Here is a 16,210-nt window from a genome sequence, read left to right as displayed (position 1 = left end):
AAGAAAACGATGTCAACTTTTTATTTAGTCATAAATGGTTTTGACAAATCGTCTACATCGTGTGACTTGCCATGCGGCAAGAAACACGTCACCACTTGGACCCACCCCAAAAGATGTGTGGGCCCTACTTAAACTTGAGCTCAAAGTTAGCCCAAAATAAGCCTATAAAAAATCATAATTTCCAACACCACCATCATGCCACCGCCACCACTACCGCTACCACCACCACCACTATAACCACATTACAGGAAATACGGGTTTTGACGGCGTTTTTTTAATGACATTTTTTTAAATGCCATTTTTCTTAATATTTAATGGCATTTTATAAACGTCGCATTTTTCTTTAATTAAAATGATATCATTTTACTACTAAAGGGCGTTTAGAAATGCCTTTAAATGCGTGAAGTCTCACGCGCACCCTCTTTCACTTTTTTCAAACCCCTTATTTCGATGTCAAATCTCTCTCTCTCTCTCTCTCTCTCTCTCTCTCTCTCTCTCTCTCTCTCTCTTTAACCCCTAATTATCATTCTCAGTGATTTCATCTTAGAGCGATTTCGTTGAATCGAAATCGAGGAAGCAAAGATTGCTCGACAATTTTGAGATTCAATTCAGTGATTCATATTATTGATTTCATCTCAAAGCGATTTTGATTTCGAAGTTCTCTCTCTCTCTCTCTCTCTCTCTCTCTTTCCCTCTCCCTCTCAATTTCGAAACTCCACTGCCGTCACCATCTACACTGACGAGGAGTGCGAGCACCATCGCCTACTAAGGTGAGCACCACCGTTTACAATCTCAGTTTCGTATTCTCTCTCTCTCTCTATATATATATATATATATATGTATTTGTATATGTATATCGATCTTTTTCTTTGTTCCTCTGCAAGTTTGTGTTAGGGTTACACTAATTAATTTCCAGCTCTGGTTTACTCTAATTAACTTCAAGATCTGGTGCTCTGGTTTGTGCTTTTCTGTTATGCATTTTCACCCTAATCTTCATGAAAATAGCCAAACAAAAAGAAAAATCACTATTAAAAAACAAGTCATTTAACAAAAGAAGTAGAAAATTAAAATCCCTATTTATTTTTGTTTATATAATAGAAACAAGTCATGTTTCTGTTAAATCCCCATTTATTGAAGTCTTTAGTTGGTTGGTCACTCTGCATTGAAAGTGTTTTGGGTTTTGACCTTCATCTATTGAAGATTTTAGCTATGTAATCCATTTACCAGTCCAGAAAAGAGGCTATGGAAGAACTCATTGATTAAAGGTTGTTTTGTGGACTAAAGGATCATTGGGAACTTTGGGTTTTAGTCTATTTCTGATATCATAGAATGTATTCATGGCATTAAAGTATTGATCCACATGTATTGATAAAATACATATAAAATAGTCTCTGCCTATAGTTGTTCTGAAACACTATTTACCCATGTGTTTTCACATTATTATATGGTCTGCTAATATGTATACAAATATATTTATTTATTTATTTTTTTTTTTTTGGGGGGGGGGGGAGGGGGTGAATTCAATATATGTAACTTTGCATGTGTTAAAGACTTTAAGTTGTAGTTTTTATAGTGTACTTGATTCAGTTATTGATTGATTGTGCTAATTTTGTTAGTTTGATTTCAAAATTTTTTGAACATTTTATAGGAAGATTCATTTTTATCCAAAATAAAAAATGGTAGTTGTGGTTGAGAAGTCAGCAGCTGAATGTACAACAAAAAGGGGATGAACAAAACAAGAATCTGAGCTCTGCATAAAAAGCTCTTTTCCTCCTGTTTTTTGATGGCTAAAGATCTCTGTTTTTTTCCATAAGGTAATTTTATTTCATTTACTAATCACCTCTTTTTTTTTCTTTTCCTTTTTTTTTTTTTTATAAATGTTGGGTTGTTCTTAGATATTAGTATTTTCTAGAGCTACTATACAACTTAATTAAGCCTCTTATTGAATGATAGGTTGTGGATTTACTTAGTAGTCATCCAACTGCTTGGCCAATGCCACATTAACAGCAATCTCATATATTTTCATCCCAAGAGGTGAGCAATCAATAACCAAAACCTTTTTGACAATACACGACCTTATTAATTAAAATACTTGTTCTTATTAAATGTAGGTTCACCTTTCAAAAGAAGAGAAGAAGAAGAAGAATAAGAAGGAGAACTAATAGGGTAAAAGTACCAACATCGCAAGTTTTTAATATCTCAACTTTCTAAATCTATTAAGACATTTTTTGGTTTTGTTGCTGTGTATGCTTTCTAAATTGATTGATGACCTTTGCTTACTTGAAATCTATTAAGTGATCATTGCAATAGTATGAATGCTAATATTTTCTTTTAGGGCCATAAATAGAATTGATAACTATTTATGATGTTGTTTGATTACTTAAAAAAAAAATGTTTGATTTCATTGGGAGAGTTATGAAGGATTAGTTAGGTGCTTTGAGTTTTGCTATTGTATGTTAGAGAGAGAAAGAAACCAAGCACTCAGATATGACAGAGAGAGATAGAATTAGGCTGGTGTATTTAGTAGGAATTAGTATCCTTGGTTGTTTTTTTTTTTTTTTTTTTGGGGGGTACTGTGATCTTGTAATGGTAATCCAATCATAATTGTTTAAGGTTGAAACAAATTACGTAGTTTTGAAATATGTGATTTCATTCTAAAGTCATTTTGTTGTTTTTATGCACTTTACTTGATTTGGCTTCCATGTTATGATCACTACAAGAAAAGTTGCCTATGATGGCAGTTGTATCAAGATGTTTTTAAAAACACTGTCATATATCTCAATAATCAGCGTACTTTTCAAGGCGTGATGCCTGTTGATGGTCTCAATGAGCCAAGTCTGTTTAACTTAACAGACACTTAACCCCATTCCAATTACCAAAAATTACACAATCTCTCTTATACATCGCTCTTTTCTCTCGCGATTAATATCGATCTCTCTCGCTCTAGTTGTTCTTCATCGAACTCGAACTTGATCTCTCTCACAAATCACAGATCCAAAATCAAATAAGAAAGTTGATCTAATCTAATTAAAATCCGAACTCGATCTGATCTAATGTATCTTGCATTTTGTTAGATCTGTGCTCGCTCTAACTGTTCATCGAACTCGATCTCTCTCGCAAATCACAGATTCGAAATCGAACAAGAAAGTTGACCTAATCTTATCAAAATCCTAACTTGATCTGATTTGATCTGACCTATCTCGCATTTTGTTAGATTTGCTAATTAACAAGGTTTCAAGTAAGTCGTTTTTATTTTGTTTTCCATTAACAAGTGTTAATTGGTGTTTGAGTTTGAACTATTAGATATACTTTCTCATTGTCAAATTAGATCTACTGATTAACTATCTATTTTTTATTCTTAGATCAGATCAGGATCGATTGAATACACTAGATCAATCTCTCTTGCTTTTCATTAGGTACATTTTTAGATCAATTAGTTCTTCCTCACAAGCGATTAGTCTCTGACTTTTGTTTAGAATTTAGGCATGGTGGAGTTCAATATATGATACAAGGGATGATACACTGATGGATTTAAAGTTAATTTTGATAGTTTCTATATAATTAAATTTTTTTGATTTACATAGTATCAACGCCTCTAAAATCACAGCAACAAAAAAATATGAAAATAGTTTATTCTCATATATACTAGAGGTGAGCTTTTCTTTTTTACTCTTGTGCAGCTAGATAATTGTAACACTAGTTGATATGAATCTATTTCTTGTTGGATTTCATTTGGTATTTAAAAATGGCATTCTTAATGGATAGGATGTGCTATTTCAAGTTCATTGGTTGACGGAAATACTAACCAATTTCTTATTCTCTAGTTGCTTTAAGTTCTTGATGAGTATTTGGTTTCACTTTTCTTATATTTATATTGGCTAAGAATTTTTAGTAACTTACATTGGTTGTATTCTAGAACGATCATTATCCATCAAAGTTAGTGGCAGAGACTCCATGTTAGCTACTAAGGTATTTGGTCTTGTTAGACACATTATAAATTTACTATCTTTTCTTGGCATGATTTATTATGTTATATGGGTGTGCAATTTTAAGGCAGGAATTCAAAAGTATAACCAAGAATTTACTATTTCTTTCTTGATATTGTCCGATTCAATGCTCATTGCAGTTTACATGTGTACTTGTATTTATTTTTTAGGCTAACGTAACCAGGACAGACCAAATAATGTGGCTCATGGGGACAAATTTTCGATATCAGTATGCAAATTCATGGTTCAGGCAGATGGACGAGTTTATTCATTATGTTAACATGGTAATAATTTTTTGACATTGTTGATTTTCCCTTGTGAGTACCCAACATCTCCACTAAGAAAAGAACATAAGTTTCTTAATCTGCTCTGTTCCATGCTGGTTCATGATTTCTGTATGTAGTCACTTCATGTGTGCACGCACATACACATACTGAAGCGAACCAAAAGAAGTGTAACATTCTCGTCGTGGTATGCAACAGTATGTTGATTTTCCAACCATTCAAGTTTATTGAAGTTGTGTTAATAAAATTAGTTGTTACCCCTTCCCTTGTTTCAAACTTGCAGGTTGATGATGGCTTCATTCAACTTATGGAAGGAAATAAAACTACGCCAATCAACTTTGGTAATCTAGGTAAAAACTAGACTATTTTTGTCATTTTGCTTAATCAACTTTCAAGATTTAATGGTTGCTCCTAAGATTAGATCGTATTGATTTTCATACTAAAACAAAAACTACTAGCCACACAAAAATAGTCAATGGTTGCTGTGAGAATCCCACTATTTAGTCTATTTTTTTCATCCTCTAACTTCTTTTTAATCAAATTAAGTTTGTCTTTTTAATTCTTGACTCTGAAGAACATATGTCCTCAATTAATAAACTATGTTCTTATGTGCATGCTTGTTCTCCATAGTAATTGCTTTTGTTTTGATTAAAGTAAAAAAGTCTTTTGTAAAGGTATGGTGATTAGGATTGCTAACTTTGAGACTGTTAGGGATATCAAAGAGAAGCTTTTCTACGTAAGGCTAGCGAATCTCATCATAGTTTGGTTTGCTTTTATGGAACGTGTTCATTGCAATTTACTTGTTCTATTTTGTAGTTTTGATTACCGAAGGGAATATCAAATTTGGCCTACGTTTACATGGGTTCCGGCTTACAGTTTCCTTCGGATAAAATTTTCGAAAAAGGTTATATTGTTTTGAAACTCCCAGAGTGTGATTCACTACCCCATTTTCTATTGTAATGGAAATGATTTATGAATCAATATATATACTTGGCATTGCATAGTTTTGGAAAGAGGTATAAAAATGTTTTAGCATGAGAATTGCATATGCATTCACCTTATAGCTTTGTTAAGATTCATATACTGTGTTGGATTATTTCTACTGAGCTTTGGCTCACCCTACCTAGAAAAAACATTTCAGGTGCTGATGATATGCCTCTCCAAGGCATAGCTTGGGAGGACTTGGAGCGAGAGCTTCCTTTTTTTTTGTGTGTACTTATTGAATTTTTTTTGTGCAAGCCAAGGGCTTTAACTATATTGGACTTAAATCCACTTTTGTTGTAACCAAGTATTGTCTTGGAAAACTGTAAGCCCTTAGGGAATTTCTTATCTGTTTAACTTCCATTCCTTTTCTTTTGTTCGCAATATATGCTATAGATTCAGGGCTAGGCATTATAAATGTATACCGCATATGTTTCTCTTTTGTAAACTCAATTGAATTTAATAAAAGATGATCACTTTATCATTGTTGTCATTTATTGATATTGTGGATTGATTATTGTATTTATTTTAAGGCAATATAACTTGGTATCAGAGCGTACCGAGTTTGAATACTTTGGGTATGTGGGAAGTGGCTATTGCCATAATCGGTTTGTCTCGCTTGGTAGAGATATTTGCATGTATTGTATGCTTATGTGATAACATGCATATGTGGTCATATGGGTATGGGATTTAGTTCCTAATATATTGATTAGGTCTACGGGTTTCTAGAAGTCCTATTAGAAGATCACTTGATCACTGCTGTTTCTAATTGGAATTTTGGCAATGTCGCGAGACAGTCATTATCTTGGAAAGAAATTCGTATGTGTTTATGTGACTACATGCTTATGTAAAGTGAATTATTGTTGTCCACCGCATTAGGATGCGAGTGAGTTAGCTTCGACACATTTATAAATGTGCTAACTCCTTTTGTTACATTCATTAGGATGTCAGGACATGGACGTGGTCATGGTAGGCGTGGTAGGCCTGGAAGGCATGAGGTGTCTTTACCGGATGAGATTCTGGTGCAAGAAGAAAAGGGTGGTCAGGCTAATGTGGCCTAGCTAGTTGGTCAGTAGGCTGTGGGCACTTTGGTTCGTGAAATGGCCGGAGCTTTACGGGAATCCATGGACATTCTTAAAGCTGAGAATCAAGTCAAGGCCCAAGTTGCTGAAGGAAGGTCGTCCTTCTTGAAGAGGGAGTTCTTCTAGTCTAATTCGAACGAGTTTTTGGGTGATCTGAAGGAGCCACTGAAGGCGGACGAGTGGATAGAACAAATGGTGAAGACATTTGACATGCTTGGCATCAAGGACGATTGGCTGAGAGTGACCTTGACATCCTTTCAACTGAAGGGGGATGCGAGTCAATGGTAGAAGTCTGGGCGGGGGACACATTAGGGTGACTTGGGAGGTCTTTGTCAACACCTTCCAAGACAAGTTCTTGCCTCCCACTGCTAGGGACAAGTTGAGAGACCAGTTTCTGAATCTCAAGCAGCTTAGTTTGCCAGTAATCGAGTTTGAGGCAGCTTTCACTAACCTCTCTAGATTTGCATCAGAGCTCGTGACGACAAAGGAACGCCATTGTATAGAGTTCGAGAAAAGGTTGAGGATCGGGATTCTTTTCAAGGCAATTGGGTCAGTGATTAGGGACTACAGACGCCTTGTGAAAGCGGCGGCTCATCTTAAGACCATAGTGCAAGAAGAGGAGGAACAGATGAGAGGCTCTAGAAGGAGTTAAGAGGTTCAGGGAGAGAACTGGGATAGTAAGAGGCAAAGGGGTTCCACCCTACAATAGTCCCAAGTAATACAGTCTAGGTCCACCTTTCTGGTGCCAAGTTCAGGATTAGAGAGAGGTAATCTGGAAGGCTTCTCTTGTTACAAGTGTGGCCAGTTGAGCCACAAGTCTCCAGCCTGCCCGCAGAGAGAATGAAGGTAATAGTCTGCACCGCCTGCGGCTCATTCTCAAAGCCAGAGTTAGGAGAGAGGGTAGCCACCCACTTGTTATCAGTGTGTGCAATCAGGGCATATGAAGAGGTTTTGCTCTCAGTTGGGTAGCACACTCGGTGCGTCTGGTTCAAGGTAGACATAGAGCCACCAGCCTGCGCAGTCAGCACAAGCCTCGAGGGCCAATCAGGGGGCCTCTTTGGCTTAGTTAGTGCATTAGACGTATGCTCCGAGGAGTGAGGTTGTAGCGATCCCGATTTCGACCCTTCTTTCATGTTTTGGCACTTCGACTGGGCAGGTCAGGGATCGAGCTGCTCGGTCAGCTCGCGGGGGTCGAGGGGGCAACACCCTGGCGGGGTCGAGGGGCAGCACCCCTAAAGAAAAAATGCAAAATGCATTCGAAGTTGCTTGTCTGCTCGAGCGGCCATTTATGCGCTCGAGCGGAGAATGTTTGGTTCTAGAAGTTTGACCTGTCTGCAAAAGTACCGGGAAGGTGTATTCAACGATCGAGCGGGGCTTTCCATGCTCGAGCGGACCATGTTATATCAATTCGTGAATTTGATATTTCAGATCAGTTTTGTATATATCTCTCTCTAAAAACATTTCCTCTCCCTTCTATCTATATTTCCCTACACCAAATTGGATCAAAACCTTGATTTCTCAAGATTCATTAGAGTTCTGCCATAAGTTCTTCATCAAAGTTGGTTAGCTTCTCGACGACTTCGTTGTGTGCAGTGAAGATCGAGTTTCAACACCATTGATTTTGGGGATTTCATCTCATTTCTTCTTCAAAACTTGAGGTAGGGATTTTCTTAGAGTTATATATATATATTTACAAGATCTAGATGATTTTCGAAATCATCCTTCAATAGCTTTGAAAATTGATTGTTAATTCAAGAAGTTGAGCGATTTTGAAAGTGGGTTTGTCTCTTGTTCTTTTAAAATGATCTTATAGGTTTTGATTTTCGTTGATTGAAGAAAAGATGATTTTGAAAAGTTTTGTTTCAAAAGATTTAAGTTGTATAGTTTTTGTGAGAAAACCTAGAATTTGGAGATTTTTTTAAAGAGACTGGAAATTCATGAATGATATTGTTATATTTTGTGTATCAAAATAAATGGATGTTTGGAATATTTCTTATTTATATTTATATAAATGATAAATTTCAGGGAATATGAGAATTGTTGTTCATTTTGGAAATTATTATTCAAAACGTTGAAATAGTGTTGAAATGACTAATTGTTGAGGATACTTGAGAAGAGGGCATTGTGTTATTCCTTGGATGATGAATTGGAATAAAAGTATTTATATTCATCGTGTTATTGGCGTATCAATTCATTTGATTACATTAAACTTTGAAAGTTGATTTGAAAACTTGCATTGAGAAAAGAATGTTGAGAAACAAGTTTCCATGAATTGGTTTTGGGATAAATACGTTGGTAAGTATTGACAGGTGGTGTAGATGAAATTGAATAGGTGTCAAGCCTTCTAGTTAATACTAGTAAAAATGACAGATTATAGGTGTCGAGCCTTCTAGTCAATGTTGGTAAAAATGATAAATTGGTAGTACTTGTATAGTCTACTTGCAGACACCAACCTAGGGATTACCAGAGTCGTATTTTCCGCTCTTGAAATGAATTGTTAAGTTTTGAAGAATTAAAATTGCATGATATCATTGAGCATGGTGGTTTTCAAAGATGAAGATGTGATTTTCTTTCAAAAGGGCATAGCATGGCATGCGCATTTCATCTCTTGAGACTTGCATAAAATGTATATACTTTGTTAAGGATTTCCTACTGGGCTTTATGCTCACCCTACAGGATTTTTGTGCAGGAAAAGATGTGGTGGTCTCGCCTAACTAGAGACGAGGAAATGTGTGTTGAGAGTACGAAACTCTCATTTTGTTGTGACTCTGTGTGTAAGCCAAGGATTGTATGTGTGTGGGTTTGAATAACCGTTTTGTGTAACCAGGCTCAAGCCTTGGAAACTTGTAAACCCTTTGGGAGTATTTATTTGTTTATTTACTTCTTGTTAGATTAATGGATAGTTGCATGAAGAACTATTGTATCATGTAATGTAAGTTTGGAGATTTATATTCGGTTTTCCTTAAAAGAGCCATGATTGTTGTATTATCATTTGGGCTAGAAATTTGAGGCGTTACAAAGCAAGTAGAGCAGAGACCTTCAGGACGTGTGTATGTTGTTACCATGCCAGATTTAGTGTCAGCGCCTTCAGTTGTGAGAGGTACTTTCTTGTTATGCAATTCCATTGCCAATGTGTTGATTGATACGGATGCATTCTATTCTTTTATATCGTCTGCATTGCATCGGCATTGGGGTTAGAATTAGCTCGATTAGCATCTCCACTCAGTGTAGAGTTACCTATTGGTGGTGAGATTGCCTTGGAATAGGGGTGTCGGGGTTGTGAGATAGAGGTTGCCGGTCGCCGACTTCTTTTTTCATTTGCGTTGATTGACATGTCGATTTTTGATGCTATATTGGATATGGACTGGTTGTCATCGTACTGGGCTGTCATAGACTGTTATTGCTAGAGGGTTACTGTATGTACCTTGAGTGGTGACTATTTTTATTTCATGGGAGGCAGAACATAGAGTTTCATTGCCAGTATGTAATCTGCGAGATCAGAGTGAGCTTAGTTGCCTTCTTGCAAACTTCTTGAGTAGAGAGTCTGATGAAGTCCGAGTCGAATTGCCTAGGGTAGTTTGTGTCTCCTTGTTATTAGTCACTTGATTATGTTATATTTATCCACTCTATATTTTCTAGTAAGAGTTCTAAAACTATTTCTTTTTCTTTCTTTTTTTAATTGTGCTTTGGTTCTTTTTTCTTTTTTCTTTTTTTTTTCTTTTTTTTTTTTGTTGGGTTGGAGGGGGGGGGGGGTGGTATGAATACATGCCAGTTGAACAAGTTGTGGATGTTATTTACTCATGAATTCAAGATCTGTTATATTATTTTAATTTTGTGTTCAGATGTAATTTTTATTATCTAGCCCTAGTTTTTTTTCCCTAGAATATGGATACAATCTTTATTTGCTTCTCTAAGGCTAGGGAGGACTTGGTTGCTTTGGAGGACTATGAGGAAGTTGGGGCTTAGTTTGCTGAAGGAGAAGATGATGAGGGTGATGACTACTAGGCTTATTGCTTGTTTGAATTGAAACCAATGGACTCAATTGGTTAACAATTTGGATTGCAACTTGCCTTTTAGATTTGTGTTTTTGGTGGTTTGTGTCTCTGTTATGTTTTTTCAATAATCTGTGTTTGTTTGGAGTTCTAAACTAATGATGATGGTTATGATATTCCTATGGTTATTTGTTTGTTGAATGAAAATTTATGTGGAAGTTTGGTTGAAATTTATGATAATCTGCTGGTTGTATTTGTCATTTGACAAGTTTGTTGCCCGATTTTGGTTTAGAATAATCATGTAAGCCTACATTTACTCAACATATTGAAATACCAGCAAATTATTATCCATATTATTGCTATTTTTTTACCTTTATTACAAGTATATTTTTAGTTCAATCATATAGAATTAGCATAATTTCCACAAAAAGAAAAAGAAAAAAGAGAGGCTATAACGGCGTTTTTAAAACGCCACCGCTGGAAATTTCAAAAAAAACAAAAAAACTACAACAGTGTTTTTCAAATTCCATTATACCGTTAACGGTTAGATTTTTAAAATATGAAGACATCTATGATAGCATTTTTAAAACGCCGCCAATTGTAATATAACGGCTTTTCTTAAGTGCCATAAGGCTACAACGATGGCCTTGTCTTCGACGTTTGGCACTAAGCATCACAAAAAGAATTAGTGGCATTTTTTACACCTATAGTGACATTTACGTTTTTTAAACGCCGTTAAATTTCGAATTTCCAACAGTGCCACCGCCACTATTACTACTACCACCACCATCACTACCACCATGCCACCGCCACCACTACCACCATTACTATAACCATCAAAACCATTATGCTACCGCCACTATTACTACCCCTACCATCACCATGCCACCGCCATCACCACTATCACCATCATTACTGTTACCACCACCACTAACACCATTACTACAACCACCACCACTACCATGTCACTGCTAACACTACCACCACCACTACCATTATCATTATTGTCATAAACAATACCATCATTTACTAACACTACCATCATTACTACCACTGCTACCACCACCACTACCACCACCATCACCGCTGCCACCACCACCACCAGTATGTCACTGCCACTACTATCACCACTACCATCACAATATAAATATTAAAATATATAATTAAAAAAAATAGATTTCAAATTTGATTTTATATATATCAAATAACTGATTTTTAATTAGCACTTAATTTTTTATCAAATAGTTTTTTCAACTTCAAAAATTTAACATTTAGTTTTCAATACTTAAATTTTTAATTTTCAATTTTCAATTTTATCAAACAACACCTAAGTGACCTGAACACATCTAGAATTTGATTTAATAAAAAAAATTCTTCTAAAAGTACAAAATTCGATCATAAACCGAATTGAAAACTCATATAGAAGATTTTATACTATGGAAGAGATTGAAAACACATGCAAAAGATCAAGAAATTGCAGTGAGGGACTATGAATTTGGTGAGAGAACCCACCGTAACTAGGTACAAGTATTAGTACTACGTTTTTCTCTGCCTTCTCGTCCTCTAAAGCCCCCCTTCATCTTCACTGCAAGCTTTGATTTGCATATTATATGCCTTGCACGACAAATTTTAGGAGCAAGAATCATTGACAATCCCAAAACCAACACAACCACCATAAGTGTATGCAAACGAGCCTTCCACTGTTGTTGTGACCTAAGAGAGGTTTAGAATATGCATAACTCACCTCTCCAAAGTGCCCATTTATACATGTGGTATAATTGAAGGGTAAATTAGACTTTTACCCTTCAATTTCTATTTGAATTTATTTTGGTCTCATATCTTTTAATTAAGTTTTTAGATTTAACTATTATTTTATTTTAGTCATTTCATCAACTCACGGAGTCACGGTATAAAATAAAAATAAAAGACTAAAGTGCTCACATGATGGCTACGGCAAAAAAAAAAAAAAAAAAAAAAAAAAAAAAATCTAAAGACTAATTTTTACTTTGCCTATTCATGTTTTCATTTTTACTTAAATTCTAAAATTGAAATTCGAGTTAAAATTTAAAACCTTAATTGTTATAATGGAAAAATGAAAGAATAAAAATAAATAAAAAATAAATAAATAAAAAAGAGACCAAAGTGAAATTCAGGTAAAAATTAGAAGGTAAAAAATGTAATTTATCTGAGTAGAAAAGATACTAGAGTTTGAGAGGTTCGATTTTCTATTGAGATCTTGATTGTTTTTGTAACGCCCCCAAATTAATACAATAAACACAACCCAAAACATTGGTTACTAGTTATATAAATCAGAGTAAATAGTCTTTTCATTACATGAGGTTAATAATACAAAAGAGCTTAGTCATATATAAATGCCCCATTGGCTTACATCTTCTCAAGTTACTACTTGGTCACAACAAAAGAGAGTCATAAGCTCTGTACATGTAAAGCCCTTGGCTAGATTAAACATTTAAACATTTACATAACAAAATAGAGCCTCCGTCCTCAAGATCCTCTTCAGCTATGTCCTTGGAGGAGGCATGTCACCAGTACCTGAAAGTGGTTTCCCAAGTAGGGTAAGCCAAAGCCCAGTAGAAATAGTCTAACACAATATATGCGGTTCAACTAAGATATAAGTGTCAGATAAACATTCAATATTGATGACCAACTTACATTCTTCCCATGACCATTCAATATAAATAGTCACATCTCAGCCCATTTCCATTATTCATTCCAAGTTAATTCATTTCATTTCAAGTCATGTACCAAATGTATAATTCTCCCAATAACCCAATCGAGACTACAACTCAATGGTTCTCGATCATCATAACTATCATACAAGCACTTCGATCTTGCCATTTTATGAAGATTTTGTCCGCGGATCGGCACCCATGTATACATAAGATTTTGGGACTTTCACCCTGGACACTCCAGTCAACTTAATTTTCAATGGAGCCCATCCCCTATCTCCTCCCAAAACATGAAGCACATCCCATTTCTCCTCCCAAAACGTCATACATATACAATGTATCTAAAAGCATCGTCATATTCAGTGACTATCAACTATGCATATTCAATATCTTATTATACTGTCATATTCAATGACTCAATTAAAATAATTAGTTTCAATTCACCTAATCCTCATACAATTTCTACAACAATCATAGCTATCCTCCACTGATAGCCTAAGATAGATATTTCTAAACAGATATACAATCTTTAAAATAGGAAATTTCTCAAATTTCCATAGGTGAATGATTTAATAAATCCAACTACACCATTCATACATACAACCTCTCAATTTCACATTTTTCATACCAATTTCATTATTTATACAAAACAATTATTCAAGATATAATAGGGCAAAACTTCTCATTCTTCCAATATTGATCCAAAAGTTAAAATCAACTATTTTAACACAAAATAACTTCAAAACCAAACCCCTTGATCAATTACGTACATCACATAGAAACCCCTCTTTTTTAGACTTGAACCCAAACCCTAGATTTCTCTAGAACACCCCAAATCTCACCATTTAACCATAACAACAAATAACTAGGTTAAAGATCATAACAAAGTGTAGAATATCCCTACCTCAAGAAGAGAATACCACGCAAGACAAGATTGAAACTCTAACAACACCGAAACCAACTTTCAATCCGATGAAAATGAAGATCTTGAAATGCTCCAACCTTTTAAATAAGGCACTAGGGTAAGGAAACCACTAGATCAAGCTCAAAATGTAGAGAGAAAGAGAGAGTATTCTAGAGTGAGAAGGTTCAAATCTAGGTTTTTGGAAAGTTTTAGAGAGAGAGAGAGAAATGAAAAAGTGACATAAAACGTCACTTTCACGATCTGATATACGCACATCCCGCTCGAGCGGAGAAGTCAATGCTCGAGCGTTAGACACAAGGTTTTGTTCCACTCGAGCGTAGAATGCACACCTTCAGTATTTGTGCAAACAATAGGCAAACCGCTTGAGCGTAAGAAAGGACGCTCGAGCGCCCACCCGCTTGAGCGTAGGAAACGCCGCTCGAGCATGGAAAACACTCCTCTAGTATTTTGTAGACGTGCAAAGTACTGAGTGTTTGCAAACCCTGCTCGAGCGCAAGAAGGCCCGCTCTAGCGGAAGACCAAAATTCTGGGCAACAACATTCTAGACCAACAAGCAACCAACCTGTTTCAAGCACATCCAAGGCATTCCAAAACTCAAATTCAGAGAGGAGAAAGGAGGAAAACACATATAACATAATATTAAACCACAAGACTCAAGTCCGGAATACAACAAAGGTCGGGTGAAAAACCAGAATCGTTATAGTTTCAAGGTACTTCTCTTAAATGGAGATTTGGAACAATAGAGATCATAGAGAGAATCATGCACAAATTTTGGAGGAATACACTATTTGGTTTACAGATTTGTGAAGGGATTTAAAAAAAAGAAAAGAAAAGGTAAATAAAATAAGTGTAAAATCTTTATAATAAAGCAAAAAGGTTTTTGAAAGAGTAATGTTATATACACCAATTATTGTACTAACTATTCTACCAATTGATGATGTGGCCTAATTTAAGATGTTTTTGGTATTTGTAATTTGTATAATGAGTAGGGTCAAGAATAAGGTCATAGCTAGTGTTGGTACACTAGTTAGTACACTAATTGATGCATGTAACATCACTCTTTTTGAAATATATAAAATGTATCAAAGATACATTTCTTTTCAAAGGCTCAGATCAATCTTGAGTATAACATCAATGGTTCAGATATATTTACTTCCCGCCCAAACATTTCTCTTCCTTAACCTTCCCACTTACCCACGTCTCCTCCCACATTCCCTCTTTCTCTCTCTCTCTCTCTCTCTCTCTCTCTCTCTGTTTCTTCTTCAACAGAACCCTCTCAACCACCAACCATCTCTCCTCTCCCTCGCTGGATCCTCTCTGCTTCTTCTTCTTCAACAGAACTCTCTCGACCACCGCCATTACGACACCGCCATCAGCCTTTCCCTCATCCCCCTTCATCACTTTAGTCCTCTCCTCATCACAACAGATCTTGCCGAAACCCTCTTTGCTACCGATGCTTGGCAAGTTATGATTTTTGTTTGTTTTGATTTCGGTTGTTTTTGGTTGGGTTTCTCTTTGGTTACCATCAACTCCCTTCGAACTCCCACTCGCATGGTGAGGCTGTGTTTTTCCAAGAGCAGTTCAAATTTTGGGTGTATTGACTCTCAATTCTAATAGAGTCAGATTCAATTGCTTGCCTGCTTCAACTGCTTTTGGGTTTGTTTTTTCTTGCTTCAACTGCTTTTGTGTTTGTATTTGCTTCAGAATTGAAAATATTAATAGAATAGTGATTTACTGCTACTAAGAAAAAAAAACATTCAATTTTATTACTATAAAGTTGGGAGTATTGAGCAAGTCAATTTTTCATAATAAATCTCTATTGTATTTGCTTGCTTCAATTCAATTCAATTCTGCTTTCTCTGTTGTTTTTGATTTATACTGTTGTATTTTTCATAATAGAGTCGGATTCAATTCAATTCAATTATGCTTGATTCAGTTCCATAACAATGCATTCAACCGATTTCTTAATGGTGGTTATCAAAATATAATTATCACTTGGTTGGTTCTGTTTTTGATTAAATAGAATAATCATTTTATAGTGTTGTTTTTGAGCATCAAATATGATTGTTGTGGTTCCTGTTGTAATTTTTTTGTTTCTAGTTAATTTTTTTTCAATTAAACGCATTGCAGGTTGTATTTGCTTGCTTCAACTTCTTTCTCTGGGTTAAGGGTTCCCAAAATTGAAAATATTAATAGCACAATGATTTACTACTACCAAGAAAAAAAAACATTCAATTCTATTATTGTAAATTTGGGAGTATTGAGCAAGT

At 35.4% G+C, this 16,210-nt stretch overlaps 1 protein-coding gene across 10 annotated transcripts; it reads left to right on the top strand.

Moving 5' to 3' along the window:
• Positions 1 to 378: 378 nt before the first annotated feature.
• Positions 379 to 9,301, top strand: LOC145814600 (alpha-mannosidase At3g26720-like). 10 transcript variants are annotated; one of them, XR_014357938.1, is made up of 10 exons: positions 391 to 770; positions 1,649 to 1,814; positions 1,954 to 2,034; positions 2,112 to 2,166; positions 3,917 to 3,969; positions 4,157 to 4,270; positions 4,390 to 4,457; positions 4,554 to 4,620; positions 6,195 to 7,991; positions 9,023 to 9,301. XR_014357938.1 is itself a non-coding variant. In XM_082911447.1 (9 exons), the coding sequence occupies exons 5-9, from the start codon at positions 3,955 to 3,957 to the stop codon at positions 9,049 to 9,051; spliced, it is 303 nt and encodes a 100-aa protein (XP_082767573.1). In that variant the 5' UTR covers positions 379 to 770; positions 1,649 to 1,814; positions 1,954 to 2,034; positions 2,112 to 2,166; positions 3,917 to 3,954; the 3' UTR covers positions 9,052 to 9,301. The 10 variants fall into 10 exon arrangements, 7 of the variants coding, with proteins under 7 accessions (XP_082767573.1, XP_082767574.1, XP_082767572.1 ...); XM_082911447.1 differs by lacking the exon at positions 6,195 to 7,991 and having other exon boundaries at positions 379 to 770; positions 4,390 to 4,467; XR_014357937.1 differs by lacking the exon at positions 4,390 to 4,457.
• Positions 9,302 to 16,210: the final 6,909 nt, after the last annotated feature.

This window comes from Camellia sinensis, unplaced genomic scaffold (genome assembly GCF_055761805.1).
Source record: "Camellia sinensis isolate YWXY unplaced genomic scaffold, ASM5576180v1 Unanchor12, whole genome shotgun sequence".
Taxonomy (NCBI): domain Eukaryota; kingdom Viridiplantae; phylum Streptophyta; class Magnoliopsida; order Ericales; family Theaceae; genus Camellia; species Camellia sinensis.
Note: the sequence above shows the minus strand (reverse complement) of the source record. Positions and strands in the feature narration are given on the sequence as shown.